We start from the raw sequence: 16,812 nt of genomic DNA, 5'->3' as shown, positions 1-16,812 counted from the left end.
TGCATGAAACCTAAAAAGCAGTGTGTGTTAAAGCATTACTGAAATGAAGTTGCCTTCCTTGGTGGAAGCAGAAAAATAAGCGAATGCAAGCAAAGGATGCTCAAGCTGCAGCTAAACAGCTTTAGAAGGATGCAAGTAAGTGATTTTGTGCAAATGGCAAAGGATGAGAATTATTGATCACCTAAAAGGTGAGGAGGAAGACTATTTTAAGAGCACAAAGGAGAAAACGAGGAAGGGAAAAGTAAAAAACATTGCTATCATTTCAAGCTATCGTCCTCAAAACTAGAGGATAATTTCCTTTTCCAGTGTTCTCAATATAGCCTGACTGACTGCCACAAATTTTAAACCTGGGATTCTGAACCGAGTCAATGCATTTTTGTTGTTTAGTCGTTTAGTCGTGTCCGACTCTTCGTGACCCCATGGACCATAGCACGCCAGGCACTCCTGTCTTGCACTGCCTCCCGTAGTTTGGTCAAACTCATGTTCGTAGCTTCGAGAACACTGTCCAACCATCTTGTCCTCTGTCGTCCCCTTCTCCTAGTGCCCTCAATCTTTCCCAACATCAGGGTCTTTTCCAAGGATTCTTCTCTTCTCATGAGGTGGCCAAAGTATTGGAGCCTCAGCTTCACGATCTGTCCTTCCAGGGAGCACTCAGGGCTGATTTCCTTAAGAAATGATAGGTTTGATCTTCTAGCAGTCCATGGGACTCTCAAGAGTCTCCTCCAGCACCATAATTCAAAAGCATCAATTCTTCGGCGATCAGCCTTCTTTATGGTCCAGCTCTCACTTCCATACATCACTACTGGGAAAACCATAGCTTTAACTATACGGACCTTTGTCGGCAAGGTGATGTCTCTGCTTTTTAAGATGCTGTCTAGGTTTGTCATTGCTTTTCTCCCAAGAAGCAGGCGTCTTTTAATTTCGTGACTGCTGTCACCATCTGCAGTGATCAAGGAGCCCAAGAAAGTAAAATCACTCACTGCCTCCATTTCTTCCCCTTCTATTTGCCAGGAGGTGATGGGACCAGTGGCCATGATCTTGGTTTTTTTGATGTTGAGCTTCAGACCATATTTTGCGCTCTCCTCTTTCACCCTCATTAAAAGGTTCTTTAATTCCTCCTCACTTTCTGCCATCAAGGTTGTGTCATCTGCATATCTGAGGTTGTTGATATTTCTTCCGGCAATCTTAATTCCTGCTTGGGATTCATCTAGTCCAGCCTTTCGCATGATGAATTCTGCATATAAGTTAAATAAGCAGGGAGACAATATACAACCTTGTCGTACTCCTTTCCCAATTTTGAACCAATCAGTTGTTCCATATCCAGTTCTAACTGTAGCTTCTTGTCCCACATAGAGATTTCTCAGGAGACAGATGAGGTGATCAGGCACTCCCATTTCTTTAAGAACTTGCCATAGTTTGCTGTGGTCGACACAGTCAAAGGCTTTTGCATAGTCAATGAAGCAGAAGTAGACGTTTTTCTGGAACTCTCTAGCTTTCTCCATAATCCAGCGCATGTTTGCTATTTGGTCTCTGGTTCCTCTGCCCTTTCGAAATCCAGCTTGCACTTCTGGGAGTTCTCGGTCCACATACTGCCTAAGCCTGCCTTGTAGAATTTTAAGCATAACCTTGCTAGCGTGTGAAATGAGCGCAATTGTGCGGTAGTTGGAGCATTCTTTGGCACTGCCCTTCTTTGGAATTGGGACGTAGACTGATCTTCTCCAATCCTCTGGCCATTGCTGAGTTTTCCAAACTTGCTGGCATATTGGGTGTAGCACCTTAACAGCATCATCTTTTAAAATTTTAAATACCAATCTTTTAATGAGCAATTTCCTGTTGGTGGGGCAAACTGGGTTTCAATCCTGCAAAATAAATTCAGGCAGTTTATTTGTTCAGGACTTTGAATGTTGCTGGTGTGGATTTGCCAAGCTTTACAGGAAAACCAGTCATCAGACAAGTACAGGGGAATGATAGAAAAATAGAGTAGATATAGAACCCATTTTTTCTAACCTTGCTGGCAGCTACCTTCCAAAAACTCACCGCCATCTTTGCAGGCAGAGAAATTGTGGGGATCATCTCACTGAGTTTCTCCAAGGGAGTAGAACTTCTACAATAGTTTCTAGGGGTTTAGCAGAGGCATTAATGCTGTTGGTGTGGCATTGTGCTAGGGCACTGTGTGTGTGTGTGGGGGAATTGCAGGGGAGTGAGAAAAAGAAAAAGAAAGACAGAATGTTTCCTCAACTCAGCTCTAAACAGACTGTATTTATTTGGGGTCTGGAAATCCATGCAGTACTGCATACCTCTGAGGACCAAAATGGTCTCTGGAAGCATGAAGCCCAAATTGAGTTAGAGATACTGTAAGCCCTGAACGGTTGGCATCTTTTAGATTTGTGGGTGTACTATGGCCAGTCTAGATATTTGTATTCATCAACCTCAACTCTCTAGGAAGCTGTAAATGGACAAGTTTTCGCATTTCTGAAAGCTAGTGGGTATCAAGAACTTGGTATTCATGATTTAATCGGAGCTGAAATATGTGTCAGGAATCTGTATGTGAACAGATGTCCAAGAGAGCCTGGACTGGGTTGAGTGAAAGTTGAATGGAATTGAATAGTGTCCAGAATATTTTTCTTTGAAGGATAGGCAGATGTTAACATGGTTAAAGGACAGGAGGAAACAACCAAATTTTTAGTAGTGCAGGTGTTGTTGCTGTAATTGTTGTTATTGTTGTTGTTGTTGTTGTTCTTCTTCTTATTATTATTATTTTGTAATTGACACCTCTCCATTACTTTCTGCAAACACAGTAGGTGTGTTATCTAGCAATGAAATTACAGGATGAACAACGACAAAAATCAAGATATAATAACTGCTGCAAAATCATTTAGTGCTTGAGGTGCTCAGTTCAACCAATAGAAATAAGTGATCTGGCTGGAAAGATAGCTGAGAAAATGCAGTTCATTCTTTTGTATGGAGAAAGACTAGATTAGACTACAGGGATGGGAAACTGTGGCTCTTTGGATATTGTTGGATTCCAGCTCCCAACATTCCTGACCATTGGCTATACTGCCTGAGACGGATGGGAGTTATAGTCCAACAACCAACACACCCTTAACCTTTAACATTGGACTTGTCTTGCTATATCTGCAAGTTGTGTGTGGATATTACAACAAAGCATGAAGTGGTCCTGAATCATTCCAATCGGATTCCAGTTTCCAATCCATCAGAAAAAGATTTCCCAGAATTAGAAATCAATGATGCATGGATCTGGGAAAAAGGAAGAAAGATTGCATTGAAATGGCTCTGTATGTTTTGTTGTAACAACCACTTGAGTTATATTTTTCAGGCTAATTTTATATAGTCCTGTGTGTATATCCTTGTAAACTTCTCTGAGCAACTGGAAATTTACACTTTTTGTAAATTCATTCACTGCACAGGTTATTGGGCTGGACCCAAATGCAAATTAAGAGCTGTTCATGAGTAACAGCACAGAACTCAAATGCATTTATTTACAAATGAATGTACTGTAGAACTGCAGCCTATTTGAAACCAACATACATAATTAAATCCTAATTCGGCTGAAGTCAATACAGTACCATATTTACACGTTTCAAATTCAAGAACTCTCAGTACTGGAGGACACAGAATTTTAACTCAGCATTTCCACCTTAAGCCCACAGTCTCATAAGCCCTTTACTACTAAATGCTCAAATAGAGTTTGGGAATATTCCCTTCCCAGATCATGGCAGGTTTATGCACATTTTTGAACTAACACTGTCTATTTTATTTTTATTTATTTACTGCATTTATATCCCACCTTTTCCACCAATGAGCTCAAAGTGGCACACTTGGTTCTCTTCCTCCTCATTTAATCCTCACAACAAGCCTGAGAGGTAGGTTAGGGTGGGAGGCAGTGACCCAGTGAACATCCTGCTTGAGTGGGGATTTGAACCCTGGTCTCCTAGGTCCTAGTCTAGCCACTGCACCATGCTGGCTCTCTCATATATAATATGACATTAAATATCAAACACTACCTATCTACAGCTACATATAGGACCAAAACTGGAATGTGTTATTTTTCACTTTTAAACCCCAATTCAGCTAGCCTTACCTTCTGAGAAATTCAAAATAAAAATAAAAAATGGCTAATTTCTATTTGTATTTTTCATGTTAACTGCCTTAAAGGGCAAATACCTCTTAAAGGTCACATGCTACTTAATTTGAGAAAATAAGATGGCCTTTTCAATCCTATTGTTTCCCCCTCGCTTAGGTTTTATCAGAGAATATGCAGTTATTCTTTTAGTTTGTCTACTTCTTTTTTGAAATGTTAAGGCTGCAATCCTATACACACTTGCCTGGGAGTTACTCAATGAGGCTTACTTCCAAGTAGACATGTAAGGTGAATTACAGTTGCATTGTAAGCTGAATCTGAATTTCCCACAGACTGACATAATAATAATAATAATAATAATAATAATAATAATAATAATAATAATAATTTATTCATACCCCGCCCATCTCGCTGGGTTTCCCCAGCCACTCTGGGCGGCTTCCAACAAAACATTAAAATACAAAAATCTATTAAACATTAAAAGCTTCCCTAAACACTTTCTACCACTGATAAATTGTATAGTACAGCAGTGGTAATTATGTTTTGGTAAATATGAAACCAGCATAGTGTAGCAGTCAAGAGAATGAGTGGAGAGTCTTAAGTTCATATTTCAGGTCAGCCGTTAATTCGCTGGTGGCCTCCCCAAACAGCCTGGCCATGGAAATGCTGTCAATTGACAATATACCTTGTATGAAGAGTACAGTCCTTCATTGAGGAAGTGAGCTTATCACAGTGCATGGATCAAAGACATAAGGAATCCAGTTTTGGACAGAAGGCTCCATTAACATTTTGCATCTGCCACGATTGTTTTGCTAAGCTAGAGAGTTTCCAGGACACCATTGCAATGAGTCAGCTCGGTCTTGAGTTGCAGTTGGACTTGCAAGTAGGTGAAAAATGTTTGAGGTGAATCTGAAATGACTGTTTTGGGTTAAGGCCTCTGAAAAATGCAAATATTAGCAGACAAGTTTCACCAGGTTGTTCCAGTTTGGAAAACATGGCCGAGGAAGACAGGGTGACTCACATCCAGCTAGTTCATTTTTCATATGGAGAGTTTTGATTAGGATCACAATCCAAGCATCTGTTGGTTCAACATAGATTACATTCAAACTGATTGTAAATGCCAGGCAATGTATTTCTGGGGCAATTTCTTTTTGTTTTTATAAAAATAAGAAGTTAAATGAATTTCTGCTGAACTATCCATTCTTCCCCCCCCCCCCCACAAAAGAAAACTATGTCTTCTCTCATGATTTTGAATGTCCAGAATATCTATGTTGTATCCTTGACAACCAGCAAATTCTCTTGCCTGACTCACTCAGTGAGGTCACAACTCATTGTTGGGGAAAATCACAATTCATTAACTTGTTGTATAGGATTTCACTGCCGTGTGGTCTTTGTCAAAATGCTGTAACTGAAAATTCATTGCACAGAGAAAAACACATTATTGCTTGAAATGTAAAGAATCTAATCTGAATGTAGTCTCTATCCCAAACTTTGAGTCAGTGCTGTTGACTGAGAATTAAATAGGACCCACTGTATCCTACTGTATACACTACAGCAGGGGGAGCTAAGTTGGTGCTCTCCATATGTTGCTAGACTACAACTCCCATCATCCATGGTCATTGGTCATGCTAGTTAGCATTGCTAGGATTTGGAGTTCAGCAATATCTACAGGGCATCACATTGGCTAATCCTGCCCTCTATAAATGTACATAGTATGAGTTTCATATACCAAATTGGACTGAATATAAGCCACACTTTTTCCCCAAATTCTGATCGTGAAAAGTTAAAGTGTGGCTTATATTCACGACCTTACACCGCCGGCAAAGCGGCATGGCTCCCCCTAGAAAGCAGCCCGAGAGCATGGGGCAATGGCGCCCGTCCCGTCCGCTGCTCCCAAGCCTTCCCCAAGCCGCCGAATTTTAAAGGTGCGGTTTATTTGCGCGTGCGCCTTATATTCAGGCCAATACGGTAGATAATTTGAATGTTTTAATTTTCTTTTGTAAACCACTTAGAGGTTTTATTACAGTCAAGTGGTATACAAATGTTGTTAAATGACTAAACTAAAATAAAAAATTATTATGCTATCTCACCATTCCCTAAGATGTGAAATACTAGAAGCTATGTCTAGGCCAGCCTTCAGCAACTTCCTCCAACACCTGCATTGGGTGGCAGCCCCACATTGAATACAATGTCTAGTCCTGCTCTGAGAAACTGCAGGGGGAAAGTGTGTCTCATCATTCAAAACAAGACAGCTGTTGTCAGAGTAAATGCAAAAGATGGCAGTACATGGTGTGTCAACAATGGCAGCAAAGACCAGGAAGCTCCCTTTACCAGGAGTGCTGGGCAAGGTGAGCAGGGGGTGGGTAGTTTGTGCCTGTGTCCTTGATAGCATTCTCCAGATGCTGGTAAGCCGAACTGACTGCTGGAGAAAGAAGTCTACTTGCTGCTTCACCATTAGGACAATGTATCAATTAGGTTTAAGTCATTTTAGATCCTGAGTTGGGGGCACAGAGGAAATTGTTTCCAAGGTATGGTGAAAGACACTATAAATCTGAAGACAGATGACAAAAGGAGGGGGGAATATTTTAATTTACTTGGTTGGTTGATCACTACAAATTAACAGACTGTCTTAATTATCCGTATCTCTTTATCTCCTGTTCGCTGTGATCTAATAAATGTTTTCCGCATGCAGCAACCCACTCACTCCCATTCAAGTGGAGCATTTTAAATCAGATGTTCAAGATAAGCTTGACTCATCTGAGCTGAAAAGTTTCTCTACTCCTCATATATGGGGAGCCTCCAGTTTCATAACTCCTTCTGGGTACAGAACAGCTGTGATACTCCTACTGCACATGCACAAGTCTATTTTCTTCTACCACCACTGGGGGCAACAGGAGAGACCTGTTAAAACATGGAGTCCACTTCACTACTTAGCAGTTACATAGGTCTATCGCCCAAGACTGTGAACAGAGCAGCAGAAAAGTGCATCCATAGCAGAACAACAGCCATTGATGAGGACACCTGAAGTCTGAAACATAAAGTTGGGTCAGTGCAATGACGACAAATCCCCAAACCTCAGTGACTTCTGGGTCAAATGGAATTAAATGGATGCCTTTTCAGTTTGATAGGAATAATTTGGTTCCATCTGATTTGAGGAATGCAAAGGGCAAGTCCAGCTTAGTTTGGAATTTAAAATCTCCTGTGTTTCCTTCTTCCCACACAATTCCTCTTAATCCTCTAACACACGGGTGTCAAACACAAGGCCCGGGGGCCTAATCCGGCCCGCCAGACCTCGTCATGTGGCCCGCGTAGCCGCCGCCAACAATAGCCACTGACAGTAGTTCTGGAGCCTGTGATTGGCCGAGGGTCAAAACCGGGGGCGGGGCTGCAGGCGGAGGCCGGGGCGCTGGAGCCGCGCTGACGGCCTTGGCCAGGGAATTTCAATTTCGAATGAGGCTGAGGGAGGCGGTGGCACAGCAGCCAGACGGAGAAGTGAGATGCAGGAGGAGGAGGAGGAAGCCCGCCGAGGAGGTAGGAAAGCCCTACAGGCGCCGCCGGCAAAGTTGGTGCTGGGACGGAGCAGCGCTGGATTTTTTATTTGACGGGCTTTGCTGTTGTCTCTGAGAGCGAGTGAGGCGGCACTGGGGAGCCGCCGCCCGCCGCTTCCCTTTCTCTCCTCGGCTGCATCCGGGAGGGGGGCGTGCGAGCGGGCAAAAGGGACGCGGAGTGAGCCTGAGGGGGAAGTAGGTGAAGCGCAACAGTCGCTCTCTTGATGGAGCCGGGTTTCTCTTCCCTCTTCCCCCGTTTTCTCCTCATAGACACTCGGGAGTGTGCCTGGCTTTTGCTCTGCCCCCCACCCCCGAGCCGCCCTTTGGCTTCTCAGTTCCGGCGGAGCTGCTCCCCGGGGGGCGGCCGGGAGGGAGGCGACGGCGACGGCACGGGTTCCTGCTCTTCCCGTTCTGCCGCCGCCTCCTCTCAGCCCCTCGTGATGTAGGGCTCCAGATGGAGTCGCCTCGCGGTTTGAGTAGGTGGGAGGGGAATTTTTTTTGGGGGGGGGGAGGTTTTCAAGCCTCCTCTGCCTGCAGTCCCGGTAGGGAGAGGCGGCGGCGAAGACGACAACAGTGCGGGTGGGGGGGAAGAGCAGCTCTGATGCGAAGATGCACATCCACTGGGGCTGCCGCCGCCTTCCTCCTCGGTAAATCCGCTGCCCTCCCTCAGCGCGAGGGGAAGGGACTCTGGCGCTGAGGAGGGAGGATGCAAAAGCAAAGCAGGGAGTTGGCGCTGCACCGCATGTTCCTGCCCCTCTCCAAAGCATGGGGTGGGTTGCAGCGTGTGGCATCCTGCCTAGTGGGGTTTGGGTGTGCGCAGGGCGGGAGAGGGAAGCCCTCTTTCCATCTGCAGGTTTTTTATCCCAGCAGTGGCTTTCTCCTTCCTGCCGAAGGTTTAGTTGAGCCCCCCCCCCGGAAGCCGTCGATCCCCACCTTTTGTTCAAATTTCCCTCGTTTACATCCCCTCCCACATGCGCGCCACGACGCAGGAATGTGATCCGCGTGGGGGCGGGAATGAGCTTACATTATTACAAAAAACAGTAATAATTGAATGCAGTGACAATAATTTATGATAATAAAGAGTGGACACATAGTCCTACAGACACAACCGGCCCTTTGAGGGTGACCAAACTGCTGATGCGGCCCCCAATGAATTTGAGTTTGACACCCCTGCTCTAACACCAATGTATACAATTCATCTTTTTCTCTTCCACCCACTGGAGGCTTCTGCTACATTTTTCTTCACTCCAGTCCTATTCAGTATAAAATACATAATGTGTCAAATATACTGTATCATGCCATTTATTTTAAATGTCATTGGAACTTCCTAATTTCCAGGTTGTTGTTTTTTTTTTAAAATCCACCCTGTGCTAAATATGTCAGCCACATTTTCTCCCTAAGGACTACATGCATAGGCTGCTAATATGTGTTTGAACCAGGGATCCTGACTTAAAACAAACTCTAGTTACTTTAACAAGCTGGATTCATAAACCATCATTTGACAATGGCTTGTTAAAAAAACCTAGCCAAGTTTGGTTTAAAGTAAAACCCTGATATGAATTAAATTCTAAGCCAGGATTCTTTACAAATTAGTCTAAATTTTACCAAAGTCTTCCTCTCAGCTATGCGGGATGAGAAGAAGGGATGGGGAAAGCACATGGATCTCATGCTTCGTTCTGGCTTGTCTGCATGTCCACAAAGCACTAAACCATCAACATTATGTGTGAATCAGCCACTGCCCTGGCTCCAGATTTTGAAGGGTCCATAGGACACACTCTCACAGTGAGTCTCGCTCCTTCTCTTCTTGATTACTGCTGCCACTTGCTTACTGTTAGACAGTGAGCCAAAAATCAAGCAGGCAGTGGCATCTATAGATCTTCCTTCATCCACAGTTGGTGAACAACCAGGCTGCAGTGGTGAAGAGGAGATACTTGTTGAGATGGCTCTTATTAATGGGTCCTCTGCTGGGCTGTTGGTTCTTGCGCAGATGCCTGACCATGGCAATTCTGGTCCTGACATTAGCCCTGAAGCCAGGTAGTGACAAGTAGAATTTGCTTCACAAGTTGGAAGTAGGGCAATCAAAGAATGAGATCTGTCTCAAATGCAACAATCAAATCAACTTAAAGTAGCCAACAGGAATAATTCTTTAAGCATTTAGAATTTTAGACTGTAGCTATCTATTTTGGAAATGACCTGTTTTTTGTTTAAATCAAGGACCCAGATTTTGTAGGCACAAACTGCGGGACTGCTCATATGTTAGCCTACCATTCACTAAACTGTCACTATGATGCCGATACAGAGCTGCTTGCCTAGCTGCACCATTGGTTCATAGTACAAACAAGAAAGAAGTCATTCCACTTCTCCCCACACCAACAGAATACAGGAAGGGCAGGAATTATGTTAGCTGTTAGAGGCTTCACTTAAAAAGAGGCTGCATTTGTTCTAGAGACCATTTGGCTGTGAGTCCTGGAAGACCTGCTCCCTGCCTTGTAGTCCCTTTTCCACCTGGCTTGGGAAAGCTGGGAATGGACTGACTCTCGCTACAAAAGCTGAGGCTGCTGAACAGACTCTTGGGCTGGACTATTGTTTAGGGCTTCTTGTTGCTGCTGTTATTATTATTATTATTGTATCTTTATTTTAGATCTTACTATGATTTGTGTGGAAATTGTTTCAATTTGGTTGTGTAGTTGTTTATAGTTCGTGACTACTTTTGCTATGTTTGCAATTATGTGATTTTTTTTCATGTTGTAAGCTGCCTTGAGCATGGTTTTAACTATGGAAAGGTAGCATACGAATAAAATGTTGGCAGGATGAAGGATGTATTTTATCCATGCAAGCACCAGTGGGTTTGCTTGTGCACAGCAGCATTCCCACAATGGTTTGCATGCACCAAAGATTTCTTTTCTGCATTTGGGAAGCCCTACCGGTACTGCGGACCCAGGTGGTGCTGTGGTTAAACCACAGAGCTTAGGGCTTGCCGATCAGAAGGTCGGGGTGAGCTCCTGTTGTTTGGTCCCAGCTCCTGCCAACCTAGCAGTTCGAAAGCACATCAAAGTGCAAGTAGATAAATAGGAACCGCTACAGCGGGAAGGTAAACGGCGTTTCCGTGTGCTGCTCTGGTTCGCCAGAAGTGGCTTTATCATGCTGGCCACATGACCTGGAAGCTATACGCCGGCTCCCTCGGCCAATAATGCGAGATGAGCGCACAACCCCAGAGTCGGTCACGACTGGACCTAATGGTCAGGGGTCCCCTTTACCTTTACCTTTACTGGTACTGCACATGGCACCCTATTGCTGCTTGGGAAAATTCCCTGCATAAAACAACTGTGCTTTTATGATAAATACGGTACATTTTATTTAATCCTCTCTACCCATTTCCAGAAGGCAGAAGTGCAACAGCCTGGATCCATTCACCTGAAAAGGCTCAAGGTGATAACAGGTTCAAGATAATTCTGTTGGATCTCAACATGTAGCCACTTTTAAGTGACTGAGGCTGTGACCCTATGCACGCTTACAGGGAAGGGAACGCCACTGACTGACAAATTCTGAGTAAAGGTGCATAGAATTGTGCGTTAATGTGTCCAAAGCCCAAGTGTTGTCATTTACAGTATATTTGCAATTTCCTCAGCAAACGAAACTACAAAGTAGCTGGCGATCATTAAAATGAGCATTTTCTCCCTCCACTCCCAGTGGCTTTTATTGTAGGATACATCTCAGGTGCTTAATGCCATGAATATGTGGAGGGCACTGTGGCATCAGATGCCTGCTCATTCTGAAAGCACAGAACGGTGTTTTATGAGTGTATAGGTGCATGCTTATAAAGCCCCTCTATGCAAGGAGTGACCTATGGAGATCTTTGCACATGTACATCAGGACACATGTAGCGCTTCATCCTGCCTATTTTGAATGTGTGGACATTAGCTGTGGTGCACAACCGGAAGGGGTGGGGAGTGGGGTTTCCTGCCTCCTTTCAACATGTGGAGTGAGTTGTCCGAACCTGCTGTTATATGCATCGTTTATAACATTGCCCAATTGCTTAAAGGGGCATCCCTTAAGTTGCATTGCGGGAAAACCTCCATTTCGCCCTCTCTAACCCCATGCAATATTAGTTAGTCATAATTAAGCAGTTTTGTTCAGCGTTACCTTTAGATCAGACACATCCCGGTAGCACTGTTCAGAGCGCGTATGGTCTGACAGCTGCACGTTCCAGAAACAAGGAAGCTGGTACACAAGAAAGGGGTTCTGTTTGATGACCGCATTGAAGATGTCCTGCCAGACAAGAGAAGAAAAAATTGGCACTTTGAAAAAAAACACACAGCCTTTGGAAAACAAGTAAAAGTGCTGACATCTTTGTTGTTGTTGTTGTAAAGACTAATGGATACTAAGATGCTTCCCAAAAATCCCACATTGCGTGTCGAGGTCCCCAAGACACCCTCAAATAAATTCACACTTCACACAGAATTTTTGTTTAAGGTTTTTGGCATAATTTTGGCCACAACTTTATTAAAATACAAAATGTGAGTGGTTGCTTAGGCATTGGTTGTGACTATCTGTCCCCGCCCAGGGACAGAACTGACATCCGCAAGCCTGCGAAGCCAGTGAGGGAAAACATTTTTTGGGGAGAGAATAGAGCTGGGTACCAGGCCCTCATCTCTCCCCAAATGCTCCCAGGGGCTCTTATGGCCCTAGCCCCTTGACAGGGGTTCGGACAACAGCATGGTGAGCCCCTGGATTCCTTTAATGGAATACTCTTGCAGCAGCAGCATTAGAAGGGCAGGTACAGGCATTCCATACCCCTCCACCAACCAATTTTTTAAACCAATGCCTAACCACAACCTTACAAGTTGTGACAATTTGCTGCGCAGTAAGCAAAAACCAAATGGCACCAGCCAATCAGCCAAATGGACAAAATTCCTACCAGGCCACTGCCCCAAAAGCAGACAACCCCATGACAGGCATAGCAAGGTCAAATGCAAAAAAGCCCTAAAATTAGGGAGGGTGGGTGGGTGATCCGATGTGCGCAGCGAAAAGAGGAAGCTCAACGCTGCGCGGAGGGAATGTATAAGCTCTAGGCTGTCAATCAATAATTGGCAACATCAAAATCTCCCCAACAACCAGAGGAGCCCAATCACATCCGTGGCCATCCAAACCTACCCGCCCAGCAACAGAGGGGTGTCTTGCTAAACCCCACCGCAACACGTGCTCTTCATGAAGGATAACACGCTTAATCATACTTCAGACCTAACATTTCATGCATTATAAGATGCCAGGTGGCAATTCAGTCCCAATAGCATTCAACAAAAAGGAAGGATGGAATGCAGACAACCTTGCCTTTGAAGTCCTAGGTTGAATAGTGTCTCTTTTGGTCAAAGAATTTCAATCTAAACTCAATCTAAAGCTGTAGACCCGAAACAATATGCACTCTGGAGTAGTCCCAGTGGTTTTCAGCATACTGTTCTTAAGAAAATTGGCTTCAGAATGGCAGCCAAACTTGGCAGGAGTTTTAAAATGGACTTTGATAGCTTTCAAATCAGAACATTAATCGCTCCACATCTCTGCATCCCTTCTGCAAAATGGGGGGTAATGAGTCTTCTCTAACTCCCAGCTGTGCTGCGAGGATAATATCCTTAATGTCCGTGAGGTGCTCAGATTGTATGGCAAGGGATGGAAGAGAGGGAGAGGGCTGCAATTGCTGGAGTCAGATGAAATCATAATGACTGTTTGCTGAACTGAGAATGACAAAACCAGTAGAGAAGGAAATAGTATTTCCAGGCTTCATAGAAGCCTGTAGCCATAGGTTTCAAAAAAGAAAACGACATGCATCTCTTTAAAAAGAAAAATGTACATACGCAGCAGTGGCGAAAATGTTAGTTGTCTGAAATCACAGGATAAACAACCACCAACAGCTTTCCTCAAATGCTCAAGAGGTAGTTCCCCATTTTTTAAAACCATCTTTTCTATTTTAGTTGAACTGGGTAAAATAGACAACACTAGGGCTGCCTGCAAACCATCATTCCTCTCCATCCCCAGGATGCTTCGTGGAATGAAGCAATGTCATGATGTACTAGTAGTTCTGGGCCATTCTGTGGTGGGGAATAGCAACGGCTCTGAAAAACTACCTTTACACCCGCCCCACTAAAAAAAAAAAGGAAATTAAGAAGCAACCACTGCCAATGCCCCTAGATTTCATTCCTCCCATCTCCCATTGTGAACCAAAAATTAGCAACCAAAGACTTTCAGCTCAGCTCAGCACTATTCTTAGAAGGCAGCAAAATCATGAGATTTATGGAAAGCTGCCCTACATGACTAGTAGGCTGCATTTGGCTTGATAGGTAAGAGCTGCATGGATCTAAGTGCACAAGAGACATCTGGCTACCACAAGCTGTAAATGGCCCAGAAGTTGCTAAATTCTAGTAGGGCCTCCTCTCATATGTAACTCCCCAGTCCCTTTGATCTGTGCTCCATGATTGTCCTACAGGGTTGAGGATGGTAAGGGCAATGGGTTTGGCCTTTTCCATAATGACATTCATTCTGCATGGAAAGCTCTCCGTGGCAAGGTTCAATTTGCTGCTGACTGGTTTTGGCTTCTTCAGAATATTTTCTGTGTAGCCTGATTGGCCTTGTCTTGTTTTTAACACAATGCATGGCTTTAAATTACAGGTTTTTAAAATCCAGCATTTTTCATTGTAGAGGTGCCATGGATCTGCAAACTTCTATTTCATTTGTAAGTTGTTTCAAGAATCAAGTGAACGGCTGAAAATACAACACATAAATATGTAAATAAACTACAGAGCCTCCACATGTACTGTCAGGGATGAGCCAGAGGTTTCAAGTTTCTCAGAGGGAGGGAGAGACTTAGGGTTGGAGGAAGGAGGAGGTGTGCCCAAGAGGGAGAAAGAGGAGAGAGTTATTGAAGTCAGTCTAGAGCAGGCACCCCCAAACTGCGGCCCTCCAGATGTTTTGGCCTACAACTCCCATGATCCTAGCTAACAGGACCAGTGGTCGGGGAAGATGGGAATTGTAGTCCAAAAGATCTGGAGGGCCAAAGTTTGGGGATGCCTGGTTTAGAGGAACAGACAGGGAGGGATATAGAGCCAGGGAGTTCACAGGAACAACAAGGGTTAAGTTCCAGTTCAGAATTGGGTGTGTGTGTGTGTGTTAATCCAGCTCTCAGTGAGGCGTGTAGAGAAGAGGAGGGGTGAAAGACTGAGCGGAAGATTCACCATTTTCTGGCTTGCTGGAAGGGTAAACACAGACCTCAGCAGAGATCTGAACTGCCATTTATTCAATGTTTACAAGCAACCCCACCATCCTGGAAAGTTGGTGTATCTTTTCCATGCTTCTATGCACCTAATTTCAACATGTTTCCAGGGGAATCTTTGCAGCAAAGAATCATCATTGGCTAGGAAAGTTGTGTCAATTTCCTCTCTCCCCACCCCTTATTTACTCTCCGGAGCAACCTCTGTGCCATTACCTTGAACTGCACACTCACCTGGTCAGCCAATGAGGTGGAGAGCATGCTCATTAGCTCTCTTTCAGCAGTGAGCCTCCACATCTGTTCCCACTTCATCTTGCGCAATTTATCCAGAAGTAGCAAAATGACCCCTGGAATCAACAACAGCAACAACAACAAATGCAAAGAAAAGAAAATGAAAACAGGGAGAGCAAAGGCTTTCATGTTTCAGTGCTGCACTGCGGTTAAAAGCAAGCACTTTCTTTAAAAATGGGAACCAGCCCATCATTTTGCAGAAAGCAATTAACAGAGGAAGAGAATGAAACTATCCTGATCAGAACACAACCAGTTTTATTGCCGTTGTTTTGTTTTGTTTTAAAAAAATAAAGAATTAGCCTAATAATTGTGAAACTTTGGACCAAACTTGTTAAGTTAAAGACATTGTTTGCCAATGTATGCGTTTCCTTTTAAAAGAAGCAGATGAAGGGTAGGAGCTACTAACTGCCATGGACTGGCTGGATGCAGAAAAGTGGTGGGAAGCACCAGGGGAAGAAGGCTCAGAGCCAGGGGATTGGTGGTGATGATCAGGGGTTAGAGGGAGAAGAAGGAGCAGAGTGGGATGAGGAGATGCTTTCAGAAGAGGTAATAGGCTGCGCCAGAGAGCAGTTCAGACTCCGAGGCAGAAGTGGGGACTGGAGAGGAGGAGGGTCAGGAGGCAGAGAGGCAGGCTGATGAAGAAACCAGGGAGTCTCCCCTTCCGGCTGAGACCCGCTCTGCTCCCCTCCCCACTGGTGTCCTAGAACATGCAGAGAAATGAAATGGGCAGAGCAGAGGGGGGTTGTGTGCAGGCACAGCCTGAGACTGTGTGGGAAGGACCTTGGAGAGGAGGAGTCCTAGTGGGCACTGGGAAGGTTGGGACCTTCACTCTTCACAACTGCTTCATTGGGGTAAGGCCTCCTAGAAAGAGTTGCTGAGACCTCTAGGCTGGAGCTGTGGGTTGTTTCATTGAATAAAAAGTTAACTTCACTGGCACCATGGGTTGTTTTTCTTCTTCCTTTTTGCAGCTGACATATACATGACTCTGGCTCCTGACAGTAACCATTTCCCGCTGCACACAACAGATTCCAAAACATTTTCCTGCTTGAGACAGAGCACCTAATGACATTCCTGCCCCCTGCCACTCAAGTCAAGGTGCCAAGGCCAGTCAGGGGTTGTTTTGGCTCCTGAAGCAGAAAAATCCCACAAATGTCCCGTCCCCCCCCCGCCCCCTGACTGCATGACTGCAATAACAATAAATTAAACAAGTTGCAATTTGCTGTTATTTCATGACAATTGGCAGCAGGTTGGCCTAATGGTAGGGCTGACCCCCCACACCGTGGTCCTAGTGAAAACCCCCAAATTCAAAGCTGCAACTTGCCTCAAAAAAGAAGCTGCCACTAAGCAACCCACTTTCTCTTCCTCTCCCCTTATCACCCCCATTGCAAGGACTTTTGAGACTGAAGCACCTTCCCATTGCATTATTATTATTATTATTATTATTAATTATTATTAATTAAATTTATATGCCACCCTGTAACCAGAGGCCTCAGGGCGGTTCACAGAAAAGATCAACATAAAAACCACAATATGAACACACGAGGAGAAACTGAGAAGGCTAAAGTAGTTAAAATCTATTATGGTGGACTGTTGCAGTGGTGACAGGGTTAACA

General features: G+C 44.4%; 1 protein-coding gene across 2 annotated transcripts in view; it reads right to left on the bottom strand.

The window, feature by feature from the left end:
* LARGE1 (LARGE xylosyl- and glucuronyltransferase 1) overlaps nucleotides 1-16,812 on the bottom strand; it is a 315,504-nt gene that overhangs the window by 55,402 nt on the left and 243,290 nt on the right. For both annotated transcript variants that reach the window (XM_035126642.3, XM_035126643.3), the window contains exons 8-9: nucleotides 15,143-15,255; nucleotides 11,794-11,919 (exon numbers count right to left, since the gene is read on the bottom strand). In XM_035126642.3, the coding sequence (XP_034982533.1) occupies nucleotides 11,794-11,919; nucleotides 15,143-15,255 (239 nt within the window). The remainder of the gene's footprint in view (nucleotides 1-11,793; nucleotides 11,920-15,142; nucleotides 15,256-16,812) is intronic.

Source organism: Zootoca vivipara, chromosome 9 (assembly GCF_965207765.1).
Source record: "Zootoca vivipara chromosome 9, rZooViv2.hap1.1, whole genome shotgun sequence".
Taxonomy (NCBI): Eukaryota; Metazoa; Chordata; class Lepidosauria; order Squamata; family Lacertidae; genus Zootoca; species Zootoca vivipara.
The sequence above is the reverse complement of the archived record's forward strand: the minus strand, read 5'-3'. Positions and strand labels throughout refer to the sequence as shown.